We start from the raw sequence: 15,155 nt of genomic DNA, 5'->3' as shown, positions 1-15,155 counted from the left end.
ATGTTAATAAGTCACAGTTGAATTCTATCAAATATTTAAAGAAGAATTAATGCCAATCCTTCTAAAAAGTAGAAGAGGAAGCTGAGGGAACACTTCCAAACTCATTTTATGAATCCATCATTACCCTAATAACAAAACCAGACAAAGATACTACAAGAAAAGAAAATTACTGGCCAATTATCTCTGACGAACACAAGTGAAAAAATCCTCAACAAAACATTAGTAAACCGGGGTGCCTGGGTGGCTGTCGTTAGGCGTCTGCCTTCGGCTCAGGTCATGATCCCAGGGTCCTGGGATCAAGCCCCACATCGGGCTCCCAGCTCCGGGGGAAGCCTGCTTCTCCCTCTCCCACTCCCCCTGCTTGTGTTCCCTCTCTCACTGTGTCTCTCTCTGTCAAATAAATAAATATTTTTTAAAAAATTAGTAAACCAAATGTAACAGTACACCATGACTATATGGTATTTATTCCAGTGATGCAAGGATAGCTCAACAAATCAATCAACGCATTATATCACATTAACAAAATGAAGGCTAAAAATCACCATCTCAATAGATGCAGAAAAAGCATTTGACACAATCCAACATCCACTTATGATAAAACACCTCTCAACAAACTGGTAAAGAGGGAACGTATCTCAACATAATAAAAGCCATATATGACAAGTCCACAGATGACATCATAGTCAATGGGGAGAGCTAAAGGTTTTTCCTTTAAGATCAGGAAAAAGACAACATTCTCAACACTTTTATTCAACACAGTGGTGGCAGTCCTAGCTGCAGCAATTAGGCAAGAAAAAGAAATAGAGGCATCCAAATCACAGGGGAAGAAGCAAAACTGTCATTATTTGCAGATGTCATGTTATATATAGAAGACCACCAAAAACTGTTAGAATGGATTCAATAGTTTCAGGACACAAAATCAATATACAAAAATCTGTTGCATTTTTATACACTAACAACAAAACCTCAAAAAAAAGAAAATAAGAGGGGCGCCTGGGTGGCTCAGTCATTAAGTGGCTTCAGCTCAGGTCATGATCCCAGGGTCCTGGGATCCAGCCCTGCATAGGGCTCCCTGTTCCATGGGAAGCCTGCTTCTCCCTCTCCCACTCCCACTGCTTGTGTTCCCTCTCTCACAGTGTCTGTCAAATAAATAAAATCTTTAAAAAAAAAAGAAAATAATCTCATTAATAATACATCAAAAAGAATAAAATACCTAGGAATAAACTTAACCAAAGAGGTGAAAGAGAACTAGTCCAAGATGGTGGAAGAGTAGGAGAACTTAGTTTCATCTGGTCCCAGGAATTCAGCTAGATAGCTATCAAATCATTCTAAACACCTGTGAACTCAACCAGAGATCTAATAGCTGCAACTCTACAAATAGAAAAGCTACCACTTTCTGCAAGGTAGGAGGTGCAGAAAAGTGAATCCTAGGGGACATATGGGAAGATAAACCGTGGGGGCGAGGGGGGGGGGCCGCTGTAAGCTGGCCACTGGAAAGTGATGTAGCAGGGGAGCATAAAATCAGAACTTTTATAAGTCTACGCTGGTGAGGGACTTCCCTGCCTGAAAGGCGCTCAGGTGGTGAACAGGGTTGGAATCCTAGGTGGGACAGTGTGGTCTCAGGATCCTTGGGGTCACAGGAAGACCAGGGGTGCCTGAGTGCAGCAGAGTTCCCAGGCATCGAAGTGGAAACCGGCTGTAAACAGTGAGCCCAGGAGTGGGCTCTCAGCTCAGGGTTGCCATAAATCACAAAGCTAGGCACAGTCAGGCAACTGCTCTCCGAGCAGGGGCCCAGCAAGTGGCAGAACCCCCAAGAACCCCCCCTTCCTCCCTTGGGAGGAGCGGCATGCATGTGTGCCACAGGAGTCCGCAGGGTTTGGAGATTCCAAACAGGGTCACATGCCTGAGATAGAAACAGTCATAGGCTAGGTGAGCACAAGTGGGGAAAAAACCAAGGAGACAGGAGTGATTGACTGCTTTTCCCTGGGGGGCTCTGAGAAGTGGGGTCCCGAGCTTTTTGGCTATGGGGCTGGAGATTGGGAGGCTGCCATTTTCATTCTCATCCTCTAAAGCAGCACAGAAAGCCTTCGGGGAACAAAAGCCACATAGAACAATCCAGAGCTGCTTACTTAGCCTGGCTCCCTGGCAAGGACAGTGCAATTCTGCCCGGGGAAAGACACCTGAGAATCAAGGCAACAGACCGCCCCCCCACACACACACAAGATCAGCAAGAACACCTGGCTAAGACCAAGTTTACCCATCACAGAGAACTGCAAAACTCCAGCACTAGCAGAAAACTGTATACAGAATTCATGGTTTTTTCCCCATGATTCTTTAGTCTTTCAAATTTTTTTCTCTTTCCTTCTCAGCCAATTTCTTATTTTATCAACTCTTTTTAAAAATATTTTGTAATTTTCATTTTTACAGCTACATCATTGTAATTAATTTTGTTTTTGTATATATATTTTTCTTTCTTTACAATTTTGGGATGCAGTTCTTCTAACAGACCAAAACAACCCAGAATCTAGTGTATGGCTCTGTTCTCTTCACCTATCTGATCATACTCTCCCTTTTTTTCTTCTTCTTCTTTTTGTTTTGTTAAAGTCTTTAAATCTTCATCTTTACAATTACATTATATTCTTTCAATGTATTTAATTTTAATTTTGTATATATAAAAGTTTTTCTTTCCTTACAATTTTGAGATGTAGTTTCTTCTAACAAACCAACCAAAATACACTCAGGATATAGTGTATTGTTCTATTCTGTTCACCTGTTTATATTCCTTCTGTTTTTCTCTCTTTTTATCTTTTAATTTTCATTTTTACAGTTACATTCTATCCTTTCATTGTATTTAATTTTATTTTTGTACATATATAAGTTTTTCTTTCTTTACAATTTTGGGATCTCGTTTCCTAACAAACAGACCAAAACGCATACAGGGTCCAGTGTATTGCTCTATTCTGTTCACTTGTCTAATTATATTCTCTAATTATTTATTCCCCCCCTCCCCCAGTTTCAGGTCCCTTTTGATTTGTTTAGGGTATACTTCTCTGAGGTCATTGTTGCCATTTTAGTATTTTGCTAATCTTTTTTTTTTTTTTAAGATTTTATTTATTTATTTGACAGAGAGAGACACAGCGAGAGAGGGAACACAAGCCGGGGGGAGTAGGAGAGGGAGAAGGAGGCTTCCCGTGGAGCCGGGAGCCCGTTATGGGGCTCGATCCCAGGACCCTGGGATCATGACCTGAGCCAAAGGCAGATGCTTAACGACGCCATTTTAGTATTTTGTTCTCTCGTTCATTTAGCCTTCTCCGGACAGAATGACAAGACAGAAAAACTCACCTCAAAAAAGAACAAGAGGCAGAACTGACTGCCAGGGACCCAATTAGTCTGGATATAAGTAAGATGTTGGAACTAGAGTTCAGAAGAACAATTACAAAGATACTAGCTGGGCTTAGGAAAAAAGCATAGAAGATACTAGAGTACCCCTTTCTGGAGAAACAAAAGAACTAAAATCTAATCAAGTCAAAATAAAAAAGACTATTAATGAGCTGTAATAAAAAAAATGGAGGCTCTCACTGCTAAGATAAATGAGAAAGAAGAGAGAATTAGTGATACAGAAGACCAAATGATGGAGAATAAAGAAGCTGAGAAAAAGAGAGATAAACAACTACTGGATCACGAGGGGAGAATTTGAGAGATAAGTGATGCCATAAAGCGAAACAATATTAGAATAATTGGGATCCTGGAAGAGAAAAGAGAGAGAGGGGCAGAAGATACACTGGAACAAATTATAGCAGAGAACTTCCCAAATCTGGGAATGGAAACAGGCATTCAAGTCCAGGAGGCACAGAGAACCCCCCTCAAAATCAATAAAAATTGGTCAATACCTCGACATATAATTGTGAAACTTGCAAATCTCAGAGACAAAGAGAAAATCCTGAAAGCGGCTCGGGACAAGAGGTCCGTAACCTACAATGGTAGAAACGTTACACTGGCAGCAGACCTATACCAGAGACCTGGCAGGCCAGAAAGGACTGGCATGATATATTTAGGGTGCTAAATGAGATAAATATGCAGCCAAGAATACTTTATCCAGCAAGGAGGTCATTCAAAATAGGAGAGATAAAAAGCTTCCAGGTCAAATAGAAACCAAAAGAATTTGTGATCACTAAACCAGCCCTGCAAGTAATATTAAAAGGGATCCTTTAGGGGAAGAGATAGCCCAAAAGTAACATAGACCAGAAAGGAACAGAGACAATAAACAGCAACAGTGACTTGTAAAATGGCACTAAATTCATATCTTTCAATAGTTACTCTGCATGTAAATGAGCTAAATGACCCAATCAAAAGACACAGGGTATCAGATTCGATAAAAAAGGAAGACCATCTATATGCTGTCTGCAAGAGACTCATTTTAGACCCAAAGACACCTCCAGATTTAAAGTGAGGAGGTGGAAAACCATTTATCATGCTAATGGACATCAAATGAAAGCTGGGGTGGCAATCCTTGTATCAGACAAATTAGATTTTAAACCAAAGACTGTAAGAAGAAATAAAGACTATAGAAAACACACATTAAAGTGGCAGACTGCAACTCTATCAAAAACATCAGATTGTGAATGGATTAAACAAGTCAGTCAAGAGACAGAAACCAGAGAGGCACCTGGGTGGCTCAGTCAGTTAAGTGTTGGACTCCCTAATTTCAAATCAAGTCATGATCTCAGGGTTGTGATCGAGCCCTCCATCAGGCTCTGCACTGGGCGTCAAGCCTGCTTAAGATTCTCTCTCCCTCTCCCTCTGCCCCTCCCCACCCAAAAAGAGACAGACACCAGATTAAAAAAAATACATATCCAACTATATGTTGAGTACAGGAGACACACTGTGGATGCAAAGACAGATTATACATTCTTCTCAAGTGCACATGAAACATTCTCCAGGACAGACCATACACTAGGCCATAAAACAAACCTCAATAAATTTAAAAGGATCGATATTACACAAAGCATGTTCTCAGACCATAATACAATTAATTAGAATAGGAAAAATGGTAACAATCTGAATATGAAATTAATAAAACAATTCCACTCACTAAACATCAAAGAGAAAAACACAGGAATAAATTTTTTTAAAAATGCAGCATTTGTACACTGAAAATTATAATCAATCGTTGAAAGAAACTGAAGACCTAAATAAACGAATAAATACCATATATTCAGGGATCAGTAGCTTCACATTGTCAAGATAATGACACTACCCAAACTCATTTATAGATTCACTGCAATCCCTACCAGGACCCCAGCTAACTTCCTTGCAGAAATGGACAAGCTGGCGGGCGCCTGGGTGGCTCAGTTGGTTAAGCGACTGCCTATGGCTCAGGTCATGATCCCGGAGTCCTGGGATCGAGTCCCATATCAGGCTCCCAGCTCAGCAGGGAGCCTGCTTCTCCCTCTGACTCTCTCTCCTCTCAAGCTGTTTCTCTCTCCCTTGCTCTCTAATAAATAAATAAATACATCTTAAAAAAAAAATGGACAAGCTGATTCTAAAATACATATGTAATTGCAAGGGACCCAGAAAAGGTAAAACAATGTTGGAAAAGAACAAGTAGCACTCACACTCCTTGATATCAGAACTTACTCAAGATACTATGGCACTGCTGTAAGTACAGACACAGATATGAATCAATGAGAACCAAAGATACAGAAATAAACCATTACATCTATGGCCAACTGATTTTTTTACAAGGGGCCAAGACCATTTAATGAGGAAAGAACAATCTCTTCAACAAATGGTGCTAACACCACTAGATATCCACAAACAAAACAATGAACTGGACCCTTACCTCACAGTATATACAAAAAATAACCCAATATGAACCAAAGATCTAAATGTTAAGAATTCAAATTATAAAACTCAAAATAAAACACAGGGGTAAATCTTCATGACCCTGGATTTGGCAAAGAATTCTTAGACATGCCACTAAAAGTACAAGCCAACAAAAGAAAAAAAAAAGTAAATTGAACTTCATTAAAATTAGAAACATTTTTGTGTCAAAAAGTCACTAAAGTGAAAAGATAACTCATGTAACAGGAGAAAATATTTGCAAATCAGTCATCTAACTTGTATCCATACTATTTAAAGAACTCCCAGAACTCATTAAGAAAGACAAATTGGCGCCTGGGTGGCTCAGTTGGTTAAGCGACTGCCTTCGGCTCAGGTAATGATCCTGGAGTCCCTGGATCGAGTCCCGCATCGGGCTCCCTACTCGGCGGGGAGTCTGCTTCTCCCTCTGACCCTCCCCCCTCTCATGTGCTTTCTCTCTCTCTCATTCTCTCTCTCTCTCAAATAAATAAATAAAATCTTAAAAAAAAAAAAAAGACAAATTGCCCAATTAAAAAATGAACAAGGGCTCTGTATGGACATCTCTCCCAAGATGTTACACAAATGGCCAATACCCACATAAGTATAATGAACATCATTACTCATCAGGGAAATGCAAATCAAAACCATAATGAGATACTACTGCACATCCACTAAGATGTCTATAATCAAAGAGTCAGGTAATAACAAGAGTTGCCAAGGATACAGAGAAATCAGAACCTTCATACACTACTACTAGGAATGTAAAATGGTGCAGCCACAGTGGAAAACAGCCTGAGAGTTCCTCAAACAATTAAGAATAAAGTTACCATATGACCCAGTAATTCCACTCCTAGGCACATACCCAAGAGAAATAACATGTCCACACAAAAACTTCTATGTGAGTGCCTGGGTGGCTCAATTGGTTAAGCGACTGCCTTCGGCTCGGGTCATGATCCTGGAGTTCCAGGATCGAGTCCCGCGTCGGGCTCCCTGCTCAGTGGGGAGTCTGCTTCTCCCTCTGACCCTCCCTCCTCTCATGTGTTCTCTCTCTCATTCTCACTCTCAAATAAATAAATAAAATCTTAAAAAAAAAAACTTCTATGTAAATGTTTATAGAAGCATTTCTTATAACAGCCAAAAGGTAAAAACTTAAATGTCCATCAACTGACAAATGGATAAACAAATGTGGTTTATCCATACAATGGAATATTACCCCAAAAAGAAATAAGTACTGATACATGCTACAACATATATGGGTATGGTGTACACATACCTCCAACATAAATGGTTTACAATGACTAAACCTTGAAAACATTAAGTGAACAAACCAGTCACAAAAGACCATATATTATGTAATTCCATTCATATGGAGTGTCCAGAAGGATGGGAAGGGGGGAAGGGTGTGAGTGATAAGCAGGTCATAGCTAAAGAGTTTCTTTCTTTTTTCTTTTTTCAAGATTTTATTTATTTATTCATGAGAGACAGAGGGAGAGAGAGAGAGAGAGAGAAGCAGAGGGAGAAGCAGGCTCCCAAGGAGCAGGGAGCCCGATGCAGGACTCGATCCCAGGACCCTGGGATCATGACCTGAGCCGAAGGCAGACGCTTAACCATCTGAGCCACCCAGGCGCCCTAAAGAGTTTCTTTTTTTTTTTTTTTTTTTTTTTTTTAAAGGAAGGGGAACTTACAGATTTTTTTTTTTTTAAATGTTTTATTTATTTATTCATGAGAGTGAGAGAGAGAGAGAGAGAGAGAGAGAGAGGCAGAGGCAGAGGGAGAAGCAGGCTCCCACCTAGCAGGGAGCCTGATGCGGGACTCGATCCCAGGACCCTGGGATCATGACCTGAGCCGAAGGCAGACGCTTAACCATCTGAGCCACCCAGGTGCCCCAAGAGTTTCTTTTTGAAGTGATGAAGAGATTCTAAAATTGACTATGGTGACAGTTGCACTACTGTGCATATACTAAAGATGACTGAATTACACATTTTAAATGGGTGAACTGTAGGGTATGTAAGTTTATCTCAATAAAGCGGTTTTTAAAAAAAGACAAGTGATAATTTTCAAGATCAGATGATGTAGAAAAATCCATAATGAACAAAATATCAAGATTTTAAAAATACAGTATTACTGATTTTTCCTTTTGTAGGCTCCAATATGGACCAGCAAAGCACTGTTACTTATCTTGACTTTCTGTATTTTATACTTTTAATCTTAATTTTAAAAATATTATCTTGAATCAAAAACTAATGATGTAATGTATGGTGATTAACACAATAAAAATTTTTTAAAAAATATTATCTTGAGTTTTTTCAAAACTTTCCTTAGAGATCTAAACAAATACACACAGAGTGAATACTATAAGTGAAATGAGTTTTTTCAGAAACCAGCCTAAACTCTAAAATGCTAATGGGAAAAACCTTTTTTACATTATTGGAGAACCATGTTTTGAGTACCATCCTGTGGTAGGCAAAATAATGCCTCTCCAAAAGATGTCCACATCCTAATCCCCAGAACTTGTGCATGTTAACTTTACATGCAAAACGGGCTGTGTAGATGTAATTAAGGAACCTGAGATAAGAAGATTATCCTGGATTATCTGAGTAGGCCCAATATAACTACAAGGGTCCTTATAAGAGGGAAGCGGACTCTGGAAAACAGTATGGAAGATCCTCAGAAAGTTGAAAACAGAGCTATCCTACAACCCAGCAATTGCACTACTGGGTATTTACCCCAAAGATACAAATGTAGTGATCCAAAGGGGTATGTGCACCCCAATGTTTATAGCAGCAATGTCCGCAATAGCCAAACTATGGAAAGAGCCAAGATGTCCATCAACAGGTGAATGGATAAAGATGTGATACACACACACACACACACACACACACACACACACACAGGAATATTATGCAGCCATAAAAAAAAAAACCAAAACAAAACAAAATCTTGCCATTTGCAACAACATGGATGGAACTAGAGGGTATTATACTAAGCGAAATATGTCAATCAGAGAAAGACAATTATCGTATGATTTCACTGATATGAGGAATCTGAGAAACAAGACAGAGGATCATAGGGGAAGGAAGGGAAAGATGAAACCAGAGAGGGAGACAAACCGTAAGAGACTTCTTAATCTCTGGAAACAAACTGAGAGTTGCTGGAGTGGAGAGGGGTGGGAGGGATGGGGTGGCTGGGTGATAGACACTGGGGAGCGTATGTACTATGGTGAGCACTGTGAATTGTGTAAGACTGATGAATCACAGACCTGTACCCCTGAAACAAATAATACATTATATGTTAATAAAAAATAAAAAAATAAAAAGAGAGAGGGCAAGAGGGTCAGAGTAAGAGATAGAGATGTGACTGCAGAGGTCAGAGAGATTTGAAGATGCTATGGTGCTGGCTTTGATGAGGAAGGAACCACAAGCCAACAAATGCAACTGATCTACAGAGCTGGAGAAGGCAAGGAAATGGATTCTCCTTTACAGAAGGAACATGGCCCTGGTAATAACTTGATTTTAACCCATTAACCCCTTGAGACCCATTTTAGACTTCCAATTTCCAGAATTATAAGATAATAAATCTCTTTTGTTTTATGCCACCTGATTTGTGTCAAACTGTTATGGCAGCAAAAGGAAACTAATACACATTTTTAAGGTTTTGGGCCTGTCATCAGAATTGTTCAATTTAATACAAACGGTACTCTTTTAACATCCCACTACCTTCTAGAAAATATTTTTCATAGGAAAACAATCCAAAATTTCTCTTGAGAAGCCATTTTAAACAGCCAAAAGAGCATTAATGCAGCACTCAACACTTAATAAGGGTAAAATTGGCACTCTCAAACTACACTCTAGTAGTTTAAAAAATTAGGATAATCCTCCTGGAAGGGATTATCTATGGAAAGAACAAAAATATGTTCACGGCAGACTTCATTTTTAATATCGAAACACTCTATAGGTCAACAATCAGGAAACAATTAATGCTGCATCCATTTTATGAAATATTATGTAAGCCATAAAATTATGCTTAGTGAAACTCCTTAATGACATAAAGAAATTCTTAGGTACAACTTTAAGTGAACAGATAAAAAACATTATATAGATACAAAATATACAGTAAAATCTCAAGTAACTTAAAATGTACACATACATTATATATATGAGAAAATAAAAATGCAGAACAAATAATATAAAAAGTTAACAGTCGTTTCTGTGGTAACAGTATACTGATTTTAATTTTCTTCTTTAAGCTTTTAATACAGTTTACAAATTTTCAGCATGCACATTTAGAATCCACCTCATTACAAAAAAGTAGTTGAAGATGCTTAAAGGTAAGCCTACATTACATTTACAACTGAATCATGAAGCCCCAAGTCAATCATCTCATGCTATTTTCCTAAGTGGAAACATTAATAAAGCCCTACACACTAATAAACTGTAACAATGTTTACATTATCAAGTAATTTCTACCTATCAATTAATACATTATTAGAATTTAGTCTAAATACTTAAGAGCATACAAAAAACCGAGTGGCATCAAAATAACTAAAAGATATGCCTTTCTCCCGGTCCATTTAGCCTCCAATCTCATGTGTCCCCTCCCTACTCCCCTCTTGCCGCACTGGCTCCTTGGCGTTCCTTGAACACATCAAGCACACTCACACCTTAGGGTCTTTGCCCAGAATAGAGAGAGAGAGAGAGAGAGAGAGAGAGAGAGAGAGAGAGAGAGAGAGAGAGAGAGTGTGTGTGTGTGTGTGTGTGTGTGTGTGTGTGTGTGTGTGTGTGTGTGTGTGTGTGTGTTTTCTTCTACACAGCCACATGGCTATTCCTTTACCTCCCTTCACGCCTTGATTGAAAGTCACTTTCTTAATAAGGACTATGTGTACCTCCCTATTTAACAACAGAACCTGCCCTCTATTCTGGCACCCTTCATCCTTTTCTAACTTTCTTCTTTCTCCACAGCACTTATCATCTCCTAACAAACTACTCAATTTTTAAAAAATACTGTCTTTCTCCCCCTTATGAAAAATAAATCCCAGAAGAGAAGTACTTTGGTGATGGTGAGACCTCATCTAGTCCTGGATAGTTCAAAAGAACCCAACACACAGCAGATGCTCAATAAATATTTGTTGGATGTCTAAACACACTCATGACATGTCAAAGGACAGAATCAATAATACAATCTCTAATAATTGTATCTCCTACTTAAAATTGGACAATTTTCTGTTCCTGTGTAATCAAATAAAATATATGACACATGAACTTCTTAAAAGAAAAATCTCATCATCTTTATCATTCCTATGGGTTTCAGTTTGTTTACCAAAAACGTATAGCTGAATTACTGGAAAAATGTCCCAATTTTATTTTTTTAACACTGTGTAGTACAGACTGTGTAACCAGGGAAGCAAATTAAATATTTTTAAAATGTTTATTAGGCCAAATATGTTGAAATGCTGTACACAAGATCCAACACTACTCTGTATTATTAATCAAAAACAGCTTTTTAAATTCTATTTGATATCATTACATACATTATACACACTGGAACAGTTCAGACTGAGAAAGCCAAAACCTGGTAAGAATTCTGATAGGTGATAATCCCCATAACTTTCTATCCCAATTGATATTTCTTCAGCTTGCAAATGCTCATTGCCCCTATCAGACATCATTTTGGGAATGGGGAGACCCACTCAAGTATCAAAGGGCCTGGTCCATTTTCTGAATCAGTACGCACATTTGAAAACTGCCTACTATCTGAAGAGGGACCCAATCAGAAATTCTTTCCCTGTGATTTCCTAAGAAACCAGACTATCCCTGTTTATTTTTAAAGCAGTTCTCTATTAATTTAAAATCCTTTACTCCCAGGGTTTGAAGCCTACACCATGTGACAGGATCTCTACAACTCCTAAACAAAAACACATCTCACAGAATGCAAGGGAAAAGCCTCCCCAAAGATGTTGTTTAGCCAATACCTCTGAATGACGTTCTACACTTCCAGTGTCTGATCCAGAGTGCTGCTCATTTACATCATCCTCAACGTCTGACCCTGAATCCCGTTCATCCTGTACTGGGGTAGCGCCACCATCATCTGCTTAAAAATAAAACAAAAACCCACTTAAGGTGTAAGATGGATGACATCTACAACTGAAATGAACACAATGAATCAAGAATAATGTAAGAGCAAAGGTTACCACTGATGAAGCATGACTAATGATGCTAATGTAAATAAGACAACGGTACAACGCTTATATATAAATACCAACAATCAGAACACATATTGTGACATATGTGGCAGCAAAAATACGTCATGAAAGAAATGTGAACCTTAAGAGACATCACTAAGGACCAAGTGAACAACCTCTAAATAATAGTGTGCTCTTTAACTATTTCAACTTTACGTTAACACCTCAGTCTATTCTCTCCACAGCACTTACTTACCACCTTCTAATGTACTACATGACTTACCAAGTTATTTTGTTTAATGTGGGTCTTTTCTCACTTGAATGAAAGAGCCAAAAGAGCAAGGATTTTGGTTCACTGCTGATTCCCTGGAGCCCAGAACACTGCCTGCCACAGTACAGTAAATATCTGTTTATGAATGAAGAGCACAAGGAACTCCAGTACAGAAATAGTATAAACTTAAAGTAAAGCATATGCTGTACTGCTACAAAATGGTAAAAATGAATTGCTACCTACCTTTAAAAATATAAAGTAAAATTGTATTTTGAGAGGGATTTAGGGCTGTTGGAGCATATGGGAAGACTTGATTAGAAGTTTAATAAAAATAAATGAAGCAGTCGACTACAGAAAACCAAAAAGTTGTATAAGCATGAAATCACTATCATACTAACAAGCTACTCTACTTAGCTAAGAAGAATATTTATACAAATTACAAATAATTCTGATGTAATGAATAATTATGCTGCAATAGTGAGAGTATGGGGGAGAAGAGGCTAAAATCCTGTCCTAGCACAAAAAGGAATCATTATGGAATGCCTAAAAATGATGCAACAAGAAAGAGCATAAATTAAGAATATGAAGGTAAAAATAAAAAAAAAAACGGCTATAAGAATGAAAAGTAAGGGAACTGTTATTTTTTTCAAGTCTTCCAGCACTTAACCCATAGACATGTATTACATATTACTTATTTGAAAAATAATTTAATAATTTAGAAAGAACTATTTTGAAAACTATTCTGAAAATATCAGGCAAACATTCTAAGCAAAACAGCAGTGCATGCCTGGAAACGCGTTTTGTAGTCATCACTATTCGCTATCATACAGCGAATCGAAGTGAACCCCAAAACAGAAAAAAGATTAACATTCAGACATTTAGGCACTCCGGACAGAGAATACTTCATGGAACTAGGACACAAAGTGAAAGGAAATGTAAAGTTCTTCCCCACTAGGTCATGCCTTATTCGTCCTTATATCTCCGGTGCCTAGTAGTGTTAGCAAACACGGTGCCCAGTGTTTACTGAATAAACAGGAAACAAAGATTAAGAGGAAAGGTCTCAAGGTGAAGGAAAGGCACAAAATCACCAGTAAGTGCCAGAGTACACGCCTTACTCTAAAATATTTATACAACTCAAACAAAGGTCCTACGTTTTCTTTACTTCGAAACCACTGTCAACGGCGAGATTAAACCAGCTCTAACTCCGTGTGAAAAGTCTAGGAAAGATCCCGCACCCCCTACTGAACCGCTCCCTTGAATTCTCGCAAAACACTCGCAACTCCAGGAAAAAAAAAAAAAAAAATCCGTAACTGGAGAGACCTTCCCTAGGACTTCACACATAGAAGCACTTAAAATATGGAAGTGGCTTCCCAGTTTCAGCAAAAAACTTCACCGATTCAGAAGACGGCTCTCCGTCTAGAATCCCCTCTCCAAGGTTCTAACTTCGGGGCCGCAGCGGGTCAGCGGGCTCTTCGCGCTCCGCTTCACAGTCCACGGCGGGCCCAGTTGGGGGAAGGAACGTCTCAGGGGCCTCCCTCCCCTACCCCGCGAGGATGAGAGGCCAAGCCCCGCTGAATAACTGCTCCGCCCCCCAAGCCCTGTCCCCCAAGTCCCTGCCCCACCTGACTGGTCGCCGCTGTAATATTCCGAATCCATGGCAGGCGGGCTCTCGGCGGGGAGTGTCCGCGCCCCGCGCCGCCCCCGTCACCTCCTTCCAGGCGATGTGACCCCCCGATGGCGCGGCCCGATGCTCAGAAGCTCCCGCTCGACTAGGGTTTCGAGAGTGCGGAGAATAAAACAGCAGCAGCGGCAGGCGCAAACACTTCGACCTAAAAGCCCCGGCACAAGAGGCCGTACCTGGCAAGCGGGCAGGCGTGTGGATCCGCGCTCTACTTCCCAGAAGCACCTCTGGGGCGAAAATGGCGTCTGCCCACGACCCTCAGAGGAATGCAGCGCGCAGGCGCCGTCCCCTATCATCTGGCCAATAAGAAGACGCAACGGTAATGACGCACAGCGTGGCCGGAAAAGAGACTACTGGGTAAATTGAGCGGGAGCTCCAGCTTCAGTTAAATACCTTCCTTTCAGGAGCCGGTTGTGTTCCCCCACGGAGTTGATAACCTTACTTTATTGGTTCTCTGCCCGTGCGCCTTGTTTGAAGATCTTCTTGAATTATGCTTCTGGAAAATGAAGACCCGCTACATTTTCATTATACGGCAAATTAAGTATGCTTCCCGTCATGCAGTGAGGCGCTCGATTCCCGCCCTTAGTACGGGAGGGAAGTGGCGCACTGCTCTCTGGGACTTGTAGTTCGAAGCTTTGGCCACTGTGGTGCGTTACTAACTGGCGTGATTGAAAGGGCTTCCTTTCAGGGCATTTTTCTTCCTTTTTTTCTCTTTTGAAAATAACAACTTGAGGCGCCTGGGTGGATCAGTCGGTTAAGCGTCGGACTGCTTCGGCTCAGGTCTTGCAGGGTTGTGAGTTCAAGCCCCACCTTGGGGCTGTGAGTTCAAGCCCCAGCATGGAGCTACTTAAAAATAATGACTTTATTCCCATCTTAAGAAGCCATTTGGTCAGTAATACGGAGTAGAAGTTTTTACTTCCAAAAGAGTCCCCTGATGAAAGACATTGTTGAGCTTTACTTGAGCCCTGTGCCCCTGGTGAAGAGCAATGGTTAAGAAACCTCGTGACCTATCAGTTATCTTTGAAGAGCTTTCTGTAAAGAACCACCCTTCTGTCTATGACTTAGATAAAACTCACTCTCCACTCTTTCATGACCCTTTTGTTAGCTTGTAACATAGGCCCCCGCGGAGACCTGTCCCCTTGTGTCTGAGCTTGCTCCTGAGG

General features: G+C 40.0%; 1 protein-coding gene across 3 annotated transcripts in view; it reads right to left on the bottom strand.

Annotated features, from left to right (window-relative positions):
- Window positions 1-14,250, bottom strand: part of IWS1 (interacts with SUPT6H, CTD assembly factor 1) — a 42,780-nt gene extending 28,530 nt beyond the window's left edge. The window contains exons 1-2 of one of the 3 annotated variants that reach the window (XM_027590396.2): window positions 13,934-14,250; window positions 11,831-11,949 (exon numbers count right to left, since the gene is read on the bottom strand). In XM_027590396.2, coding sequence (XP_027446197.1) covers window positions 11,831-11,949; window positions 13,934-13,967 — 153 coding nt within the window. In that variant the 5' untranslated portion in view covers window positions 13,968-14,250. The remainder of the gene's footprint in view (window positions 1-11,830; window positions 11,950-13,933) is intronic. The other 2 variants (XM_027590394.2, XM_027590395.2) reach the window with 2 other exon arrangements.
- Between the last annotated feature and the right edge of the window lie 905 nt (window positions 14,251-15,155).

This window comes from Zalophus californianus, chromosome 3 (genome assembly GCF_009762305.2).
Source record: "Zalophus californianus isolate mZalCal1 chromosome 3, mZalCal1.pri.v2, whole genome shotgun sequence".
Lineage (NCBI taxonomy): Eukaryota > Metazoa > Chordata > Mammalia > Carnivora > Otariidae > Zalophus > Zalophus californianus.
The sequence above is the reverse complement of the archived record's forward strand: the minus strand, read 5'-3'. Positions and strand labels throughout refer to the sequence as shown.